At 44.8% G+C, this 22,489-nt stretch overlaps 1 protein-coding gene across 2 annotated transcripts in view; it reads right to left on the bottom strand.

The window, feature by feature from the left end:
- Positions 1-9,435: 9,435 nt before the first annotated feature.
- MMD (monocyte to macrophage differentiation associated) overlaps positions 9,436-22,489 on the bottom strand; it is a 44,360-nt gene continuing 31,306 nt past the window's right edge. For both annotated transcript variants that reach the window (XM_033961391.1, XM_033961392.1), the window contains exons 6-7: positions 20,940-21,009; positions 9,436-13,436 (exon numbers count right to left, since the gene is read on the bottom strand). In XM_033961391.1, coding sequence (XP_033817282.1) covers positions 13,233-13,436; positions 20,940-21,009 — 274 coding nt within the window. In that variant the 3' untranslated portion in view covers positions 9,436-13,232. The remainder of the gene's footprint in view (positions 13,437-20,939; positions 21,010-22,489) is intronic.

The following is a 22,489-nucleotide window of genomic DNA, read 5'->3' as shown; positions in this document are numbered from 1 at the left end:
TGGACAGGGCACAAGTTTAGTGCCTCAGCTTCCCTTGTGGCAGTGGCATAGTAAGGGGGAGGGGGGCATAAGCCCTGGTGCAATGTTGGTGGGGGTGCCAGCACCCCTTCTCCTCAACACCCCCGCCTCTTCCCACGCCACGCTAGTTGTTCACCATCATGAACATCAACTTCAATGTGTTCCTCGTGACCGCATCGTCTCTCCCGTTGATGTCACTTCCAGGAAGTGATGTCAGAGGGAGAGCCGACGGGGTCGCGAGGAGCACGTTGAAGTTCTTGCTGCTTGCAGCAAACAACTAGAGGTAAGGGGAAGGGGGCATTCGGCAGGGAGGGATCAGGGAAGGAGCGAGGGTGGGGGAGGGGTGTTACTGCCCCATGAACCTCCCATCCTCGCTACGCCACTGCCTTGTGGCCTATGTGGTGACTTATATCTAGCTATGACCCAGGCTTCATAAGCTGAATGTCAAACGGCTTGGACCAGAATTGCCGCTCTTAAGATTAATGTAGGACAGTGTCTCTGAAACTGTGTGCCATTGCACAGTGAACATAAGAACATAAGAATTGCCACTGCTGAGTCAGACCAGTAGTCCATCATGCCCAGCAGTCCGCTCATGTGGCGGCCCTCTGGTCTAAGACCAGCACCCTAACTGAGACTATCCCTACCAGCGCACGTTCTTGTTCACCAGGAACTTGTCTAACTTTGTCTTGAATCCCTGGAGGGTGTTTTCCCCTATAACAGACTCCGGAAGAGCGTTCCAGCTTTCTACCACTCTCTGGGTGAAGAAGAACTTCCTTACGTTTGTACGGAATCTATCCCCTTTCAACTTTAGAGAGTGCCCTCTCGTTCTCCCTACTTTGGAGAGGGTGAACAACCTGTCCTTGTCTACTAAGTCTATCCCCTTCAGTACCTTGAATGTTTCGATCATGTCCCCTCTCAATCTCCTCTGTTCGAGAGAGAAGAGGCCCAGTTTCTCTAATCTTTCGCTGTACGGCAGCTCCTCCAGCCCCTTAACCATCTTAGTCGCTCTTCTCTGGACCCTTTTGAGTAGTACTGTGTCCTTATTCAGTGGTGTGCCCCAAAGAGATTCTGGGTGTGCCATGACAGATTCCAAAATTTTACTTCATTTTTAAAAATTCCCTTCATAAATATACACTAGAATAGATGACATATATGTCATGTATACAAGAGTCTGTCAGTGTTATGAGGGTCTGCCTGCATACGGCTACAACCATCCAAACAAGCATCATTCTTTGACGTGATTGGTCCTTGACAACTAAGGCCAAGTCATTTTATTTTACTAAGCAGGAGTTATCCTAACTTGAGCAGCAAAGCAATCAAGGCTTTGCTATCATTTGGATCGTATTATTTTGGCAAACTTGGATTTTCAGCACTGACAGAAATTAAATCGAAAAAAACCCCCAAAACAAGCGCAGATGGTGGATGATGAAAATTGCATATCGTTGCTATCACAGAGACATGGTTCAGTGAATCACATGGATGGGATGCAAACATACCGGGATATAATCTTTTTAGGAAGGACAGAGATGGTCATAAAGGTGGAGGAGTAGCTCTCTATGTAAAGATCAATATCCAAGCGACCGAAATGCAAGGGACCTGGGGAGAGGAAGAAGCGATATGGATTGCTCTGAAAAGAGAAGATGGAACTTCTATCTACGTGGGTGTAGTCTACAGACCTCCGACTCAATCGCAGCAAATTGATAAGGATCTGATTGTGGATATCCAAAAGTTTGGAAGGAATGAGGAGGTTCTGCTATTGGGAGATTTCAACCTGCCGGATGCGGACTGGAATGTTCCGTCTGCGGAATCGGAAAGAAGTAGGGAGATTGTGGATGCCTTTCAAGAGGCTCTGCTCAGACAAATGGTGACGGAACCCACAAGGGAAAAAGCGATATTGGATCTGGTCCTCACAAATGGAGAGAGTATCTCTAATGTTCGAGTGGGTGCTCACCTGGGTAGTAGCGATCATCAAACGGTTTGGTTTGATATAACGGCTAAAGTGGAGAGCGGCCGCACGATACTTAAAGTCCTAGATTTCAAACGTACGGACTTTAATGCAATGGGAAAGTACCTGAAGAAAGAGCTGTTAGGATGGGAGGACATAAGAGAAGTGGAAAGACAGTGGTCTAAGCTGAAAGGAGTGATAAAAATGGCTACGGACCTTTATGTGAAGAAAATCAATAAAAACAAGAGAAAAAGGAAGCCGATATGGTTCTCCAACCTAGTGGCTGAGAAAATAAAGGCGAAAGAGTTGGCGTTCATGAAATATAAAAAAACCCAAGAAGAAGAGAGCAGAAAGGACTACAGGGTGAAACTGAAAGAAGCCAAGAGAGAGATACGTTTGGCGAAGGCACAGGCGGAAGAACAAATGGCTAAAAATGTAAAAAAGGGAGATAAAAATTTTTTCAGATATATTAGTGAAAGGAGGAAGATAAAAAATGGAATTGCTAGGCTAAAAGATGCTGGGAACAAATATGTGGAGAGTGATGAGGAGAAAGCAAATGTGCTAAACAAATACTTCTGTTCTGTGTTCACAGAAGAAAATCCTGGAGAAGGACCAAGATTGTCTGGCAAAGTTACACGAGAAAATGGAGTAGATTCTGCGCCGTTCACGGAGGAGGGTGTTTATGAGCAACTTGAAAAACTGAAGGTGGACAAAGCGATGGGACCAGGTGGGATCCATCCCAGGATACTAAGGGAGCTCAGAGAGGTTCTGGCGAGTCCTATTAAAGACTTGTTCAACAAATCTCTGGAGAGGGGAGTGATTCCTGGGGATTGGAGGAGAGCGGATGTGGTCCCTATTCATAAAAGTGGTCACAGGGATGAAGCAGGAAACTACAGGCCGGTGAGCCTCACTTCAGTTGTTGGAAAAATAATGGAAGTGTTGCTGAAAGAAAGGATAGTGTATTTCCTTGAATCTAATGGGTTATAGGATCCGAGGCAACATGGCTTTACAAAAGGTAAATCGTGCCAAACGAACCTGATTGAATTTTTTGATTGGGTAACCAGAGAGCTGGATCGAGGACATATGCTAGATGTAATTTACTTGGATTTCAGCAAAGCCTTTGATACAGTTCCTCATAGGAGGCTGTTGAACAAACTTGAAGGGCTGAAGTTAGGACCCAAAGTGATGAACTGGGTCAGAAACTGGCTGTCGGACAGACGCCAGAGGGTGGTGATTAATGGAAGTCGCTCGAAGGAAGGAAAGGTGACTAGTGGAGTCCCTCAGGGTTCGGTGCTGGGGCCAATCCTGTTCAATATGTATGTAAGTGACATTGCTGAAGGGTTAGAAGGAAAAGTGTGCCTTTTTGCAGATGATACCAAGATTTGTAACAGAGTAGACACCGAAGAGGGAGTGGAAAATATGAAAAATGATCTACAAAAGTTAGAGGAATGGTCTAATGCCTGGCAACTAAAATTCAATGCAAAGAAATGCAGAGTAATGCATTTGGGGATTAATAATAGGAAGGAACCGTATATGCTGGGAGGAGAGAAGCTGATATGCACGGACGGGGAGAGGGACCTTGGGGTGATAGTGTCCGAAGATCTAAAGGCGAAAAAACAGTGTGACAAGGCAGTGGCTGCTGCCAGAAGGATTCTGGGCTGTATAAAGAGAGGCATAGTCAGTAGAAGGAAGAAGGTGTTGATGCCCCTGTACAGGTCATTGGTGAGGCCCCACTTGGAGTATTGTGTTCAGTTTTGGAGACCGTATCTGGCGAAAGACGTAAGAAGACTTGAAGCGGTCCAGAGGAGGGCGACGAAAATGATAGGAGGCTTGCGCCAGAAGACGTATGAGGAGAGACTGGAAGCCCTGAATATGTATACCCTAGAGGAAAGGAGAGACAGGGGAGATATGATTCAGACGTTCAAATACTTAAAGGGTATTAACGTAGAACAAAATCTTTTCCAGAGAAAGGAAAATGGTAAAACCAGAGGACATAATTTGAGGTTGAGGGGTGGTAGATTCAGGGGCAATGTTAGGAAATTCTATTTTACGGAGAGGGTGGTGGATGCCTGGAATGCGCTCCCGAGAGAGGTGGTGGAGAGTAAAACTGTGACTGAGTTCAAAGAAGCGTGGGATGAACACAGAAGATTTAGAATCAGAAAATAATATTAAATATTGAACTAAGGCCAGTTACTGGGCAGACTTGCACGGTCTGTGTCTGTGTATGGCCGTTTGGTGGAGGATGGGCAGGGGAGGGCTTCAATGGCTGGGAGGGTGTAGATGGGCTGGAGTAAGTCTTAACAGAGATTTCGGTAGTTGGAACCCAAGCATAGTACCGGGTAAAGCTTTGGATTCTTGCCCAGAAATAGCTAAGAAGAAAAAAAAAAAAAAAAAAATTTAAATTGAATCAGGTTGGGCAGACTGGATGGACCATTCGGGTCTTTATCTGCCGTCATCTACTATGTTACTATGTATATTTGCTTGTTGACTATCGAGCTGCATTTTGAGTTAATTTCCACTCTGAAACATTCACACCCATCGCATTGATTAGCAATTCTAGTCTATCTACTTTAGTTTCACCGTTGTTACAATTACCCCTACATAGCTTAAAGAACTTTAAAAAAAATAATTCTCAAATTCGATTTTTTGTTGGTTTTGCAATTTTATAATTTTAACTATAATGGGCCGTGAAAAACATTTGCTTCGTTTAGTGTGCCGGAGCTAAAAAAATGTTTGAGAGGCACAAGGGTAGGCAAACAGCACACTGAATTTTGGACTAGTCTGAGTTAGAGGTCTGCATGGGAACGGGGATCGTGGAAATCCTGCGGGTCTCGCAGGGTTCCCGCGGGAATCCCCCCTAACCCACAGGGACCTCCCTCTGGCCCACGGGACTCCTACGGGGATGGAAGGCTTTGGAAGCAGGGTTCGTCCATATAATATAATGGACACGTCAGCCTTAGTAAAAGAGGGGGTTTATAAGTTAATTACTTGAACAGAAAACAAAAAAAGGGTTCCACCAAAGAGATTCCACAAGGAAAACAGCGGCGCAAACACAAAAAAAACTGTGGAATTGATGATCCTGTCAGAAGTAATTGCTGCTTTTTATGGGGACGGGCAGGGATGGAGGTAATTCCTTGCGGGGATGGGTGGGGATGGAGAGGATCCTGACGGGGACAGGTGGGGACGGAGAGGATCCTGGCGGGGACGGGTGGGGATGGAGAGGATCCTGGTGGGGACAGGTGGGGACGGAGAGGATCCTAGCGGGGACGGGTGGGAACGGAGAGGATCCTGTCGGGGACGGGCGGGGATGGGTGGGATTTCTGTCCCCGTGCAACTCTCTAGTCTGAGTAAAACAGGCCAGGGCTCAGAGATGCATTACTACATTCAGATAAGATGACTATCTTTAGCCAGACATCCTCGTTTTTATAGACCCTGAGGCCTTGATTTTATAAATGACTCTTAGGGCTCCTTTTACAAAGGCGCGCTAGCGTTTTTAGCACACGCACCGGATTAGCGCATGCTATAGCGAGCGCTACCTGAAAAACTACCACCTGCTCAAAAGGAGGCGGTAGCGGCTAGCGCGCATGAGATTTTAGCACGCGCTATTCCACGCGTTAAGGCCCTAACGCCCCTTTGTAAAAGGAGCCCTTAAAGTTAAATGCCTAGATTGGAGCGCCTAGCCAATCTAGTGCCTAACTTAATTGTTTAAAAGGCTTAATTGGTGCCAATAATTGACAATTAACTCGTAATTTATGTTAAGCGCCTAGTCCAAGGTGCCTACCAGAAACTAGGTGTGGTTAAGGGGCGGATCGGGGGCACGTTTTGGACTTAGGTGCACTCATTTAAACCAGGAAATCCCTGGCATAAATAGGGTGTGCCATAGGTCACTAAGGGTGATTCTATAAAGTGCGCCTAACTTTCATAGGCGCCATTTATAGAATTTCCCTGTAAATGCACCTGATCATAAGAGGGGCCACTGAAATGTTCTCAGCCCAGCCAAGAAGAGAACGATGGGGAGCCATGAAACGTACAAGTTATTCCACACTTTTCGTTTCACTGAGGCAAATGCATCTAGTGAATGGGCCCACATATAGGGAAACCAAGCCATTGTGACATCACCAAAGAGATTGGCTCTTAGGCATTGGTGGAATGAGGCATTATGACATCACAATATGAGGGGCCGCTGAAAAGTTCTCAGCCCAACCTTCTCTCATATCAAGCAGCTTTATGGGGTAAAGATCTAGAACAACTGCTCTCGCCCACCACTTACGAGGTATTCAGGAAACGCCTCAAAACTAACCTGTTCCTGAAGTATCTAGACAGCTGACCCGTTCCTCTCTTTCCCCTCTATAACGGTTCTATTACACTATCCCCCTCTTGTTTTCCCACCCCCTAAGTTCTCTCAACTTGTACTTCATTAATCTTTTGTAAACTGCATAGAACTTAACGGTACTGCGGTATATAAACTGTTGTTATTATTATTATTATTAAGAAGAGAGTGAAGTGGAGCCATGAAACTTACAAGTTATTCCACGCTTTTCTTGACACTTTTCATTTCATATCATATCTATCATTGAAACAAGAAGTGTCAAGAAAAGTGTGGAATAACTTGTAAGTTTCATGGCTCCACATCACTCTCTTCTTGGTTGGGCTGAGAACCTTTCAGTGGCCCATCGTATTGTGATGTCATAATGCCTCATTCTACCAATGCCTAAGAGCCAATCTCTCTGGTGATGTCACAATGGCTTGGTTTCCCTATATGTGGGCCCATTCACTAGATGCATTTGCCTCACTGAAACAAAAAGTGTGGAATAACTTGTAAGTTTCATGGCTCCACATCGTTCTCTTCTTGGTTGGGCTGAGAACTTTACAATGGCCCATCGTATTGTGATGTCATAATGCCTCATTCTACCAATGCCTAAGAGCCAACCTCATCAGTGATGTCACAATGGCTCGGTTTCTCTTGACTTGTGCCCATTTTTTAGATGCATTTGCCTCAGTGAAGTGTGGAATAACTTGTAAATTTCATGGCTCCACATCGTTCTTTTCTTGGTTGGGCTGAGAACCCTTTCAGTGGCTCCTCGTAATGTGATGTCATAATGCCTCATTCTACCAATGCCTAAGAGCCAACCTCATTGGTGATGTCACAATGGCTCGGTTTCCCTTGATTTGTGCCCATTTTCCAGATGCATTTGCCTTATTGAAGTGTGGAATAATTTGCAAGTTTCATGGCTCCCCACAGCAGAAGCTTGACAAGTGTGATTGATGAAAATGTGTCACAGAGTTCATTTTTTCATTAGAGAGGAAATCCTTAAACATTCTCTGACTCACTTCTTTTGGCACCAAGTCAGCTTCTCTGAAACTATGTGGAAAGCACGTATCCTGTTTTCTGCCTCTTCCTCGTCCCGTGTAACCTACGGGCAGCAGTACCCTGGGCAGAGCCTTTATTACACTAAGACTACAGAGCTACCCCTGTATAAATGACAGACAAAGAAACACATCATACATGTATTACACTAGAGAAGCTTGCTGTCTGTTTATCCTGCCCTCGGGTGAAATGTGGCCATGTTAAAACACATTGCGAAGCAGCTTACAAATAGACTGATCTCCATGCTGTACAGGCTATAGTTTGGTTGCAGTTTCATTTGATCTTTTTTCAACCTGGGACCCCTGATGAAGGCGTGTTACCGAAACACAGACCGTGTCAGTCCTTTGGTTTGTTTTAAGATGTTGTTTTTAACCGCGCTTATGTGATATAATAAATTTAGCCTGCATCATTGTACGTGTGTCTGCAGTTTCCCTTGTTTTGCCTTTGTATCTTTCACTGCAGACTTTGTTGGTTCTTCCCCGTCTTTGTTTGCCTTGCTTTGCCCATGTTAAACACGTTACATTAAATTTCTTTTTGCCCTATATACTCATTTGCTCTGCTGTTTGTTCTAACCCTTAAATCTGGGCTTAGCATGGTGAAATCCCACCACCTGCTTAAGCCCAGATTCTAGTGCGTTTTAGTAAAAGGGTTCCTTGGTCTTTTACCATTAAGCCAGAGGTTGAAATCCCAGTTCTAATGGCCTCTGCCATAAGTCAGTGTTTTCAGTCCAGTTACTTGGCCGTAACAAAAAGTGTTCACAATGCGACTCCTGTCAGATTTCTGTCCATCCAAGATGATGCTAAATCCATTATCACTGACTTGCTAGATTAAAGCATCATTTCTTTTGTGATTGCCTCACTTAACCAAAAAAGGCTGACGGTATCACAAAGAGGACTTAAGCCTCTCCTTACGTATGAACAAAATTCTTCTCCCTCCAAACAAAAGTATAGACATAAAATCTACTTTTCATAATGCCAGTTCTCATAATTGCAACACGGTCACAAAAAAACCTTCTACTAGTAACAGCTAGTTTAAATTTTGGCTAGATGAAACTTACATCTTTAATATAGATGCGGGATTATTTAGCTTTTAGGAAGGCTGTGAAAACTGTCCTGATTAGGGAGTTTTTGCTAAATTCATACTGGTTTTATTGCTTTAAAACGATATGGCTTCTAATGTAATTTTTTCAGCTTCTTGGTTTCTAATCTGAGCTGAGCAGGTACTATGAATACTATAAGAATTCAAATATACTGTATTGTAAGTAGAGCTGTACCAAATAGTATATTTTATTATTCGTCAAATACGAATAATGAAAAATATTAGTCAGCCGAATACAAATAATGGGCACCGAGTTTAAGCATAGCAAATATTAGAAGAAGCAATGTGAAATCAGAGATCAAGTGTTTATTGCACTAGGATTTAGCACAATACAGCTTTGGTTTATTCATATTTAAATCACTATTTTGGTCGAACACGAATAATGTGTTTGGGGCTGAATCGAATCAAATCAAAACCAAATATTCGGTACAGCCCTAACTGTAAGAGTGAAGTACAGATCTCTCTCCATATTCGTGGGTTTGGGATTCGCGACTTCAGTTATTTGTGAGCGTTCCATCTGTACAGTATTTCGTTCTTCCTCCTCACCGGATCACTTGCAGTCTTGCTGCACCCGGTTATTTAACATTAAAACTGCTACACTGAATCTCACTGTCTGCTCTCTCCGAACTCAAAATTTAAAGCTGCTCCAGCTTCAGCTGGCAGGGAGCAGGGTTTACCCAGCTACACTTCCCAAGTCCCAGCTCTCAACTCCTGTACCCAATCAGACAGTGAGATGCTGATGACATCACCTCAGGGACTGGCTTTCAAATCCTGTGCCCAATCAGACCAGCAGGTCTGCTGCTGACATCACTACAGTGGCTGACTTTCAAATCCTGTGTCTAATCAGATAGCGAGATTGCTGCCGACATCACTGAGGGAGTTGGCTCCACGAACATGTAGTTATTTGTGAATTTATGGCATATGCGTGGGGGCTGAACACTTAATCCCCATAAATAAGGAGGGAGACCTGTACTTTCAAAAATAAAATAGACAAATAAAAAGAAAATAAAATCACATCTGTCTCCATCGACAATGTTTAATCCGTTCCAGTTTGGTTACATTCAAGCTCATAAGTTTTTAGCACATATGAACCATTAATTTTACCATTTGCACTTTGAAACATACCTTGAAAGGACATCGATAAACACAACACAACGTTCAAGCTACAAATACATATATGCAACAGTTTTACAGAGGTTAGTGGTTTCCAAAGTTATTTGAACTCATAGAAGCAAAACAAAATGTGGGCAATTTCTATACAGAGCAGTGCAGATTTAAGGGGGTGAGGACATGTGTATGTCAGTATTTTGGTCCTTTTACATGCACACATACATGGCAATACTCATGGGGGTTCACATGGGTGGGAACACAGTTAAGTGCACAGATTCTAAAATACTGCAATTGTTCTGTGCACTTTCACAGTCTGGATGTGTGCATTTTCACTGGCTCTATGGTTTGCTCCGTCTACTTATCTTTATAAAAGAGAGACAGACCTTTATAGAAATTACCCTCCATGTGTTTAAGGAATTCATACGTGGATAATTACGTTCCACTCTCTACATAAATTTACTTACTGGAAATCCATTTTTGATTTGACATCCTCATTAGTTTTCAAAGATTCTGTTCGTCCCCTGCTCTGCTCCCCTCCCATAGGTCAGCAGTATTTACCCACACCATAGCCACAGGTGGGCAAAAGTTCACCCATTTTGGGCTCAGACTTAATCAGCAGCAGCTGAAGCTGGTGGGGGATCTCCCAGCCCTGCCAGCTGAAGGGGATCTTCAAGCCCTACTCCTTGAAGATGCCCAGAACTCTCACCAGCGCAGTTCGGCAGTCAGCGGCAGCTTTCCTTTGCCGCCTGGCACTTGATATGTGCCCGGATTCCAGGCATGCGCAGGGAGGCTCAGGAAAGCTGTCACCGACTGCCAAGATTGCTAGAGGGAGTTCTGGGCACCTTGAAGGGCTGCTATTTAACCTGTAAGCTCTGGAATTTAACATTTTAAGTTGAATAGGGCTGGGGGAGGAGGGGACAGGCTGAGGAGTGGACATTGGGTCCAGTTCAATAAACAGTGCTCAAAAATAGGCACTGGGAACAGTGGCTTAGTGAGGGTGAGAGGTGCCCCTCCTCCACCCTCTTCTCTGCCCCCTGCCTTTGTCCCCTCCCCCCTCCCCGTACGCACACACCCCTTTCTTTTCCCCGTACCTTTAACTTTCCCGGCGCAAGCTGCATCACCAACTTCCTGCCTGTGCCGACTCTCCCTCCGACGCCACTTTTTAGGCACGGGACCCGGGAGTGACATCAGAGGGAGAGCCAACGTGGGTGCGAGCAGCAGGTTGGAGTTGCTGCTCGTACTGGCGAAGAGCTAAAGGTACGGTGTGGGGGAGGGGGAGAAGTGGGAAGGAGTGGAAAGGAGGAGGGTTGCTGCCCCTCCCCCCCCATTCACTACGCCACTAACTGGAAAAACTCTGTGCCCAGTCCGGGTTGAGCACTTCTATACTAGCACTTAGCATAGATCTCCACACCCAACTTTGGGGGTGAGGACTTAAACCTGCTGATACTTGGCGCTAGACTTGGTGCGCAACCCCAGTATTCTATAACACTGCGGCTAAATGTTTGCAACGCCCCCGACCTGCTCATGCTCCCGTGGACACACCCTCTTTTGAGATGCACATAAGACACTTTGGTTGGCGCAGCATTCTGGAACAGTGCGTGAGCAGATGCATGCGCATGCACAAATCAGTTCCAATTAATATCAATAATTGATTATTAACTAATCAGTCGATGGGTACATCTGCCACTGTGCGTCAAATTTGGGCAACCTATAGAGAATCCAGGGGGATTTTGCCCACCCACTTTACCCATAGGTCCATCCATAATTTGAGGTCTAGTTTACCCAATAGTATTTACATGAAAATACACAAAAAAATATCCCAACAAATAAACCTTTAACAAAGTTTAAAAGAACTGTCGTCTTCGAAGTGGAGGCAATGCATGGATCACAATATAAAAAAAACCCAAGAAGTAGTTTTTAAACACACACAAAAATAAAATAAGAGTTAAAAAAAAAATTAAATCTTAATATAAGACATTTCATCTGCAAATGGGATGAGCTAATCAAACAGTCACAATTCCATCAGTGTTCTAATCTTCACTTCCTACTTCAGAGAACCAGAACTTTCTAACTACAGCAAAAGATAAAAAGTTGATGAAACTTATATTAAGCCTGCAGTCCGTTATCTTTCTAATCATTAAAACTGTGGGACGTTGGGGAAGGAGGGAGGTGTCAGGAGGTGGTGCTATGACGTTTTTCCTTAAAAGTTACAAACTATTATGTTTTAAACATTCAAGACACTGGTGGAAAAAAACAAAAATACCTGTCTAGACATTTCAGCACCAAATACAGTACATCAGTGAATACGTTACAGTTCAAGAAATTGCCAAAAGTTTATCTTTACACTGAAAGAAATATTTTTGTCATATGGATACTTGCCAGCGTTAGGCTTTTACGTTAATACTGTTAAGGTAGAGAAACTGACTCCGGTGCAGAAACCTGCCTCAAAAATACCGGCGTTCACTTAAAATCTTTCGTCTGTGCAATACTGTCAGGCTTCTAGGGCTCCTTTTACTAAGCTGCGTTAGCGTTTTTAGCACACGCAGCATTTTAGCGTGCACTAAACCCGCACTACGTGGCTTAATGCTGGCGTTAGTGTCTAGCGCGTGCTTTTCTGTCCTAACACGGCTTAGTAAAAGGAGCCCCTAGTGTTTGAAGGACCACTTCTGGTAAATACTGGAAGATCTTTCTACAGAGTTCCATGTGACTATTAAAAGTTTGGCAAAAAATATATATATTTTTTTTGAGAACAGTTAGGGCTCCTTTTACGAAGGCGCGTTAGGGCCTTAACGCGCGGTAAAATGCCGCACGCGCTAGCCGCTACCGCCTCCTCTTGAGCAGGCGGCAGTTTTTCGACTAGCGCGCGCTAATCCGGTGCGTGCGTTAAAAACGCCAGCGCACCTTTCGTAAAAGGAGCCCTTAGTTTTGACATTGTACTGGGTTCTTAAAAAATTGGCAATTTCTATACTGGCAATAAACCTTTGCAAGAGGTAAATAAAGTGATTTGGAATGTACTTGTTCCTTGCTAAAATAAGTCTGCACACATGCTGTATCAGTTACCCATACTGTCAACTTAGCATGGTTTTTTGTTTTTTTTAAAAACCTACAAAATGGAAAGTTTCTGTAAAACCAGATCCTATCGTTTTAGTTAAGAAAGCATTTTTTTTTTTTTTTTAAATGGCTCCAAGACAGTAGTATAGAACAAGTATCTGCTGTTGCATCCGTGAACACAATTAGGATTTCAGCTTCATTTTATAACAGTGAATTTCAGAGAAAAGTGTAAAAGTAAGTTACAATACGAACATTCGGTTTTTGTAAACATCAGGTAGCCACTTTCAAACATGACGACTGCAGAATATCTCAGATGGAATTGGGATGCGTGCCCAAAGGAAACCCTGATAGCATCGAGAAGTTAATCTGAAATGGCGTTTTCTTCCTGATAGGACAGTGTCTTAGCTGGTTACCTGCTGTGTGACGGGCAAGCCCAGGGACACAAAACGATCTGGAAAACCCCAACGAGGAACAAACACCCCCCCTCACTTCACAGTAAATATGTTCAAAAATCAAGAGGCTGTGCAGTTCTTAGTTTTCTTTGTGTGATTTCCCCCAATTCCAAACCCCCCCCCCCAAAAAAAAAATAATTAACTTAAGTCACATAATACTGTCACCGGGGTTCTGTCCTGTAGATTTTTCTCATAAATGCCAGAGGAAGTCTGTGGAAGGGGTTTTGTAAAGGTATTTCCAAATAGCGTAATAGTGGACTGCAGCTGCCAGGGCTACAAACAGGTGCCAGATAGCGTGGGCAAAAGGAATGATTCCATCGCTCTTGAAAAAGACCACGCCCAAACAGTAAATGACTCCTCCCCAGGCCAATTCGTGAATCCCATCAGTGTTGTTCTGTTGAAAAAAAACAAAAAGTAAGATTATCTTTATCGACCTGGTCACAATGTGCTAATATTTTTATGAGGCAATAATGCAGAGCAGTAGTCCTTAAACCTGGCCTGGGGGACCCCCAGTTGGGGTTTCAAGATATCCCAAATGAATATACATGAGTGAGATCTGCCTGTAAAGTAAGGTAGTGGGCATGCAGATTTCTCTCATGCATATTCATTTCAAACAATTGGGGTTTATATATTAATCAACAGCTTCAATAATTAGCTCTACACCACACAAAGAAGCTTTTCTTCAAGTACATGACATTACATTAGTGACTTATATTCCGCCTTTACCTTGCAGTTCTAACGGATTACAGTATAAGACAGCTGGACATTTCCAGGAAGTTACATTTTAGGGGATGCTTACAGTTCTAAGCGGGATATAGTATAAGAAAGCTGGGAGGGATGTCTACACAGTAGATACACTTCCAGCCTTCAAAAAATGGCTTTAAGATTCAATGTTAAATTTCAGCCCTAGTCACTCAAGCATAAATAACAGTCCAATAGATTAGATCCAGGCTAAAGACACCTTCACCATTCATTTAAGGTTTCTAAAAGGTAGCCTCAGCCCCACCACTCCACCGCTAAATCAATATTTCATTGCGGGAAGAATTATGTGAGAACTCATCATTGGCTGCCTCTAACATATTTTTAATACCAAAAGTTTGTTATATCAAAAAGTCTTCATGTACCTCAATAATAGTAATAAATATTCAATGCTTTAAAGCGTCATTGTACTTGGCTTGTTTTTATCAGCCAACGTCCGGGAGTAGAACCCGACATGTATGTTTCGCACTACAAGAGTGCTGTATCAAGGGTCTTCCAAGAACGCCCGTGTCATCCGACTCCACCAATTTTAAGAGCGGATGACATGGGCGTTCGGTGGAGACCCTTGATACAGCACTCTTGTAGTGGGAAACATGCATGTCGGGTTCTACTCCCGGACGTTGGCTGATAAAAACAAGCTAAGTACAATGACGCTTTAAAGCATTGAATATTTATTACTATTATTGAGGTACATGAAGACTTTTTGATATAACAAACTTTTGGTATTAAAAATATATTAGAGGCAGCCAATGATGAGTTCTCACATAATTCTTCCCGCAATGAAATATTGATTTAGCGGTGGAGTGGTGGGGCTGAGGCTACCTTTTAGTAACCTTAAATGAATGGTGAAGGTGTCTTTAGCCTGGGTCTAATCTATTGGACTGTTATTTACACAGTAGATACAGGCATTACATTTTAGGGGACGTTTACATAGTAGATGCAGGGGGATTACTGTTTAGGGAAGGTTTAATAAAGGAGGCAGAGGGGAGAAGAAGGGGAAGGGAGGAGAATTGAGGAATACTGGTAGGGAAGAAGAGTTTAGGGTTGGCTAATTATTGGGTCGGTTGGGAGATTGTATAGATTTTTTGAATAGTAGGGTTTTGATTTCTTTCGGAATGATTTAAAGTCACTTGTAGTTGATAACAAGTTGGAGATAAAGGGGTCCAGCTTCGCTGCCTGCGTTGCTAGGAGGCCGTCGTACATCTTCTTTCGCTGAGTTCCCTTGAGCGGTGGATAGGCGAATAGGTTCTGGGTTCTTGTTATTCTGGAAGCACAGTTGAAGTTTAGACGGTTGTTGAGGTAGGTGGGTGCAGATCCGTTTATTGCTTTGTATAGTAGACAAAAAAATTTGAATTGGATTCGAGCACGTATTAGTAGCCAGTGTGAGCCAAGGTAGGCATTAGTGATGTGGTCGAATTTTCCGAGTGAGTAGATCAGCCTGAGGGCTGTGTTTTGAATGGTCTGCAGTTGGTTTATCAAGTTTGTGGGACATGGAAGGTAGAGGATATTGCAATAGTCTACTAGTCCTAGGACAAGGGATTGAACTATGATCCTGTAGTGGTCTTTTTCGAAGAGTTTTCTTATTTTTCAGAGGTTGCGCATGGTGAAAAATGTATTACTAAGACCTTTGTTTAAGAAAATTTTTTTATAAAGAAGTTTTTCATTTCACTACAGTACAATCACTGCAATACATTGACTTATATCACATATCCTATAAACCATAAAATGTTAAGCCTCTCCGGGAAGCTATATTGAGATTCTCTGTCTAACGTATATAGCTTTGTGCTACATCTTAAATAGTTTTATCAACCTACACCCAGCGTAGATTTTAATAAGTTCCTCAAGCGTGTGGCTTTTTCTACAAGCCACACGCTTGAGGAATTTATTCAATATATGCTGGGTGTAGGTTTATATATCCACTAAATCTCAGAAGAGACCAATTGGGACCCCTGAGGAAGATATTTTTGGTCGAAACACAGACCGTGTTGGGTCCTCTTCATCGATTCAAGTTGTGGATGCATTTTATTGATTTTAAAATTGTGAACACCTTGGTGTCAGGTCAAAAGCGTGCCGGGACAAAGGCGCACGCAGACAACTGAGCGCAGCGTGGAGGTGCGCGCCGAAGAAAATGACTGTTTTAAAGGGCTCCGACGGTGGGTGTGGGGGGAACCCCCCCCACTTTACTTTATACAGATCGTGCCGCGTTGTGGGGGGTTTGGGGGGTTGCAACCCCCCACATTTTACTGAAAACTTTACTTTTTCCCTAAAAAACAGGGAAACAGTTAAGTTTCCAGTATAATGAGGGGGGTTACAACCCCCCAAACCCCCACAACGCTGACACAATCTGTATTAAGTAAAGTGGGGGGGCTCCCCAACAAAACCCCCTGTCGGAGCCCCTAAAAACACTCTTTTTCTTTGGTGCGCGCTTCCATCTTGTGCTCAGTTGTCGGCATGCGCCTTTGTCTTCGGCGCTTTTGTCTATGAACCGAACACCTTTTATCAGCTATTAATAAAGCTGACATCAGCAACATCGGACTTCACTGTTTGTTTTGTCTTTCCCTAATGAATATGCATTTTTATTGGGGGAATCCTGAAAACCCTGGCTGGGTTGTGGCTTTTGAGGACAAGGTTGCCAACCCCTGGGCAGACCCATATGATCTTAATCTATCTTTGTTTTTCTCTGTTTCTATGACTAAAGTGCGCCTCTGGATCACTGAAGAATTGTTGCCAAATGTGTCCCATTGTAGTACCTACGGGAAGCTAAGTTATAGAATTACAGTGGTACCTTGGTTTGCGAGCATAATTCATTCCAGAAGCATGCTCGTAATCCAAAGTGCTCTTATATCAAAGCAAATTTCCCCATAGGAAATAATGGAAACTCTGACGATTCGTTCCACATACCCAAAATTACAACAGAAAATACGTGCATATTTGTATTGCAAGATCTCACTCGTTTCGAACGGGCGATTTGGGCGCGATGCTTTTATTACATTCAGCCGCGCTTAGCGTGACATGTGCGTATGTTGTGCGCGCATGAACTGTGGGTGCACGTATTATGTTCAGACGCGATCAGCGATGCGATGCACACATATTGTGCGCATTTGAAGTGATGCACGTAAATGTGTTCGTACTGCAAGTCAACGTTCGTTTATCAAGGTAAAAATTTAAGAAAATGTTTTGCTCATCTTGCTAAACACTTGGAAACCACGTTACTTGCTACCCAAAGCTTGACTATACTTTCTAAATGGCTTCCTAACTACTAAGAGATCTGTGTGAATATAAACTTGCATTTTCCTAATGGGACTTATTAACGTGATACAGAATGCCGTGGCTAGACTGATAACAGGAATGCCAAGATATGACCACATTCTGCTAGGACAAGCAGGATGAGTCAGCCACATATAGGCTTGGAAAACCCTCTTCCTGACCGCCATTGCATCGGCCAGACGTATCAGCGAGATCCAGGCCCTGGTCCATCACCCCCCCTACACATTGATCCATGAGGACAGGGTGGTGCTCAGAACCCACCCCTGATTCTTGCCGAAGGTGGCGTCAGCGTTCCACATCAACCAGTCTATCATCCTCCCCACACTCTACATTCACCCACAGGGGGGCTCGCAGCCACTACAGCGACACCCCTTGGACTGTGTACGGACCCTGTTCCCTCTAAGCGGGCGGGTGTTGTGAGCAAACTTTTTTCACTGTGAGCTAAAAATATCGGGCGCCAGCAAGTTATGAGCCAAATAAATATGTTGCTTTCTACCACAGAACTTCCTTACGTTTGTATGGAATCTATCCCCTTTCAACTTTAGAGAGTGCCCTCTCGTTCTCCCTGCCTTAGCTACTAAGTCTATTCCCTTCAGTACCTTGAATGTTTCTATCATGTCCCCTCTCAATCTCCTCTGCTCAAGGGAGAAGAGGCCCAGTTTCTCTAATCTTTCGCTGTACGGCAACTCCTCCAGCCCCTTAACCATTTTAGTTGCTCTTCTCTGGATCCTTTCGAGTAGTACCGTGTCCTTCTTAAAGTACCAGTGCTGGACGCAGTACTCCAGGTGAGGGCGTACCATGGCCCGGTACAGCAGCATGATAACCTTCTCTGTCTCTTCAGTCCAGCATCTGCCCCTTCCATTCACTGTCTGTCTTTCCCTGCCATCTCTCCTCCTGCCCCCCCCCCACCCCCCAATTTGGTCTAGCATCCATCATCTTCCTTCTGTTCCCCTCATGGTCTGGCATCTCTATCCTTCCCTCCCCCCTGTGGTTTTTAGCATATCTCTCTTCTCATTTCCTCCACTCAGATCTGATCATTCTCTGCTCTCTCTTCCCTTTTCTTCTCTGGTCTTCCTTCTCTATTTTCTGCCTCCATCTAAATTAAATTCTTTCTTACTATTTAGTCCCGTTTCCCTCTTTTCACTGTGTCTACACACAGCTTGTCACCCCTTTCCCTCACCCCTCCATTATCTTACTATTTTCTTCCCCCTTTATTTATCTCCTCCTTCCATCCAGTATGTGTTCTTTCCCCACTTCCATTCAGCATCTGCTCTCCCTTCTCAACTGACATCCATCTGCCTTCTGCTCTCTCTCCCTTCTTCTCACTTCCATCATCTGTCCCCTTCTCTCTCTCTCTCATCTCCTCCATTCCATCATCTGCCCCTTCTCTCTCTCTCTCTCTCTCTCCCCCCCCCAACTTCCATCATCTGCCCCCCTTCCCCTCACCTTTGTGGGTCACTTTCTTTCCCCTGAGGGTGGCTCATGTCACAGGGGAAGCTTTGGCCGAGCAGAACCGCTTGATTGACAGTGGAACTTACTTGATTGATGTCGATGCTGGGGCCCGTTGCCGTTTGAAGGAAAAAAAAAAAGGTGGAAAAAAGGAACCTGTAAAGGCGAGAGGAAGGGAAACCTCCAGGACAGCTGCTTTTTGCCCTCCTTCAGCGGCCCAAGAGTTCAGACCAGCAGCGGCAGCTCTGTATGCTTTTAACTTCGGCACAGAGCTGCCCCTAATCAATAGTTTAGCGCGGTTTCATGAGGCAGCCTCGGGGCCTTTGATAGCCGGCCCGCTTCGATGATGCGATGTGGGCCGGCCTAGCAAAGGCCCCGAGGCTGCCTTATGAAACCGCGCTAAACTATTGATTAGGGGCAGCTCTGTGCCGAAGTTAAAAGCATACACAGCTGCCGCTGCTGGTCTGGAGGTGCGGAGACAAGGCAGGAGGCAAACGCGGTGGAAGGCAGGAGTCCCGGCGAAGGCAGGAGTCCCGGCACAGCGACTGCAACAGGAAGTTGCAAGTCAGCTGACGCCGGCCTTTCGTTGCGGCGGGGACCGAATCCTTCGCGGACCGGCAAGATTTTGTTTGCGGACCGGCGGTTGAAGAACTGTGCTCTACACTGTGTGCGCTGTGACGAGAAACTTGTGCGCTGCGAGGTAATATTTTGTGCGCCAGCGCACCCCAGCGCAGCTTAGCGGGAACACTGCGACCACCTATATTAACAGGACACAACAGACCAGACAAGCCTCACAACTGTTCGTCTCCTACGACCATAACAGGCCAGGACGGCCGGTCACCAAACGCACACCCTCGCGCTGGATATCCCAGTGCATCTCTTTCACCTACGGAAGAGCGCAGCGTGAACCGCCAGTGGGAGCCCACGCCCACCAGCTCAGAGCCGTAGCCACCACTCTGGCTCATCTACACCATACACCAATAGAGGACATCTGCAATGCAGCCACTTGGTCCTCCTTGCACACCTTTACCAAGCACTACTGCCTCGACATAGCATTCCACGCCCCGAATGCATTCGGCCAAACAGTCTTGATGGACCAGGGCCTGGATCTCGCTGATACGTCTGGCCGATGCAATGGCGGTCAGGAAGAGGGTTTTCCAAGCCCATATGTGGCTGACTATCCTGCTGTCCACGGAGAACCTATGTTACAGGTAAGTAACTACACTTTACACCATATCTTCGACAACTGCATTGGTTGCCAGTTGTATTTAGAATCCAATACAAAGCAATCATGATTTGTCATCAATTTTTATATGGCACAATCCTGGAAATTTTTTTAAGAGCAAGATGTCTAGTTATCAACCAACACAATCATTGCGTTCCAAAAATTCTGCATTGTTTTAAAGCAAATGTTAACCCAAAATATGCTGAAACCAACGCAAAGACCTTTTCATGTGCAGGAGTAAAATTGTGGAATATCCTTGTAGGGCAAATTTGGAAATTCAGTGATAGGAGTTCATTCAGAAAATTGCTAAAAACATAATTATTTGTGGATGCATTTCTCTGAAGATTGATATTTCTGTTGTAAGAACTGAATCCTTCTGTTTCTACTTGTCTTAGTCTGTTTTAAGATTTTATGTATGTAAACCATTTTGATATAAAATGGTATAGAAATTTTTTAAATAAATTGAAATGATCCAGATGCCATTTGTATCGACATTTTAGTCAATACCACATAAAATAAAGACTACTGTATTTCCCCGCAAATAGACCGCCCCTCTGCATAGGCCGCAGAAAAGGGCGACCTATGTTTTAAAACCGGAAGATAAACTGCCCCATGGTATTAGCCACGGCTTATCTTACCAGTACATTACTTGCCGGCTGACTCCTTGAATCTCTAGCGGTGCAGGGCAGTTGTGATCTCTTCGGCATCCAGCCTGGCCCTGCGCCGTTTGCAAAATGGCTGCTGCCAGTTCTGGACTCGCAAGAACTGATGGCAGCCATTCAGCAAGCAGTGCAGGGCCAGGCTGGATACTGAAGAGATCGCAACTGCCCTGCACCGCTGGAGATTCGAGGAGGAAGCCGGCAGCTGTCCAGCGATGTTTTTTTTTAAAAGGTAATGGGGGGGGGGGGGGGATGATTTAAAAAGGTATGATGGGCAGGATGATTTTAAATTTTTAGATAGGCTGCCCTATTTAACTAGGCCATGCCTCACAGACAGGTTTGTATAACCCATGTATAGGCTGCGGCCTATATATGGGGAAATATGGTAGTTTAGCACTTAATTTTAGATTTACTATGTATTGTTAGATAATATAGCAGTTAAAGTATCTTCTACAGAGCAGGGAGAGAAAAAAAAACCTAGGGAATTCCTCAAACTAAAATCCCATAAAAGCTTGATTATATTTGATAAATTTCTTACCATTGATGTTACTACCAAGGCAGGAGAAAATCCCATTGCCAAATAAAAGAGGAGTTCAATGATTTTATACCTAAATAAAGTAAAAAACAAACAAACCAACAACTCCATAAAACCCAGCTGTTTGAAAATGAACAAGATCCAAGTCAAGTCAATACACTGATAACCGAAATCATTTTATATTAAACTAGTCTTATAGCCCGTTACATTAACAGATGCTAGAATATATGTGTGTGTGTCTCTCTTTATTTCTTTCTCTCTCTCTCCTTAGCCGCTTTCTTTCTTTCTGTCTTTCTTTTTCCTTGGCTGTCCATCACCACCCCTTGCCTGCTTCCCCTATCCATTCTCCCTTCCTTTTACCTCCCCTGTGTCCACCACCACCCCTTCACAGCTCTCCTTATGCAGCAGCAGCCCTTCTCCCTTTGTTTTACCTCCCTCCTATCCATCAGCACCTCTTTCCTTCTCCCCCTGTCCAGCAGTAGGCGTCCCTTCCTTTTTCTCCCCCCTCCTTCTTCTTATCCCTATGATACACTTACCTTGCTCTGCCCCTGATCAGAGTTTCCCGACAGCTGCCTAGTTGCACCCATTGGAAAAGTTCCCTCTGCTGCATCCCGCACCCCTCCTGACGCGACTCCCGCTGTCTTTCTTTCTGTCTGTCTCTATCCCTGGCCCCCTTTGTCTGTCTGTCTTTCTGTGTATCTCCCTGCCCCTGTGTCTTTCTTCTTTTCTTTCTGTCTCCCTTCCTCCCTCTGTCTGTCTTTCCAAAGCAGCATTCCCTCCCCCATACCAGTTCCCTGTGCAGCAGCATTAGCGTTTCCTCTACCCCCTTTCCCTTCCCGCGGTCCTGACTACAAACGCGGTCCCGAGTCCTTTGCCACCCTCACCTTTCCTTCCCGCGGGCCTGACTACAAACCTGGCGATTCAAGCAGCGTGTGCAGCAGTCTTCACACGCTGCTTCGGGTCCTTCTACTGCCCTGATGTACTCTGGCACGTCCCTGATGATATCATCAGAGACGTGGCAGAGCAAATCAGGGCAGTAGAAGGGCACATAACAAGCGTGTGAAGACTGCTACACATGCTGCTTAAATCGCCAGGTTTATAGTCGGGCCTGCGGGAAGGAAAGGGGGGGCGGCAAAGGACTCGGGTCCCGGGCAGCGGAAAGTTGCTGGGCTCCTCGGTGGGGTGCTGAGCGGCCGCGATCCCTCTCCTCCGAGACCCCCCCGCCCCCCCTGCTGGAGGAACGGAGATCGGCGGCTGTCTGTGGTCCCGGCTTGTGGAGGCGATCGGCGGCTGGTGACGTATAAGCGCGCATGCGCACTCCTGCGACCACAGACCTACTGATCACGGAAGCACGCAAATAGGAGTGCGCATGCGCGGCTAGCCTTTTATTATATAGGATAGGTTGACTGATCCTTTAAAAAATATGGATCATACAATGGTTAAACAAAGGATCTCTATTTTGATATTTATGTATTTAAGATTGTTCCAATACATTTTGAAGAAATATGGAACTTTTAGGGCTCCTTTTACAACGGTGCGCTAGCATTTTTAGC

This window comes from Geotrypetes seraphini, chromosome 10 (genome assembly GCF_902459505.1).
Source record: "Geotrypetes seraphini chromosome 10, aGeoSer1.1, whole genome shotgun sequence".
Lineage (NCBI taxonomy): Eukaryota > Metazoa > Chordata > Amphibia > Gymnophiona > Dermophiidae > Geotrypetes > Geotrypetes seraphini.
Note: the sequence above shows the minus strand (reverse complement) of the source record. Positions and strands in the feature narration are given on the sequence as shown.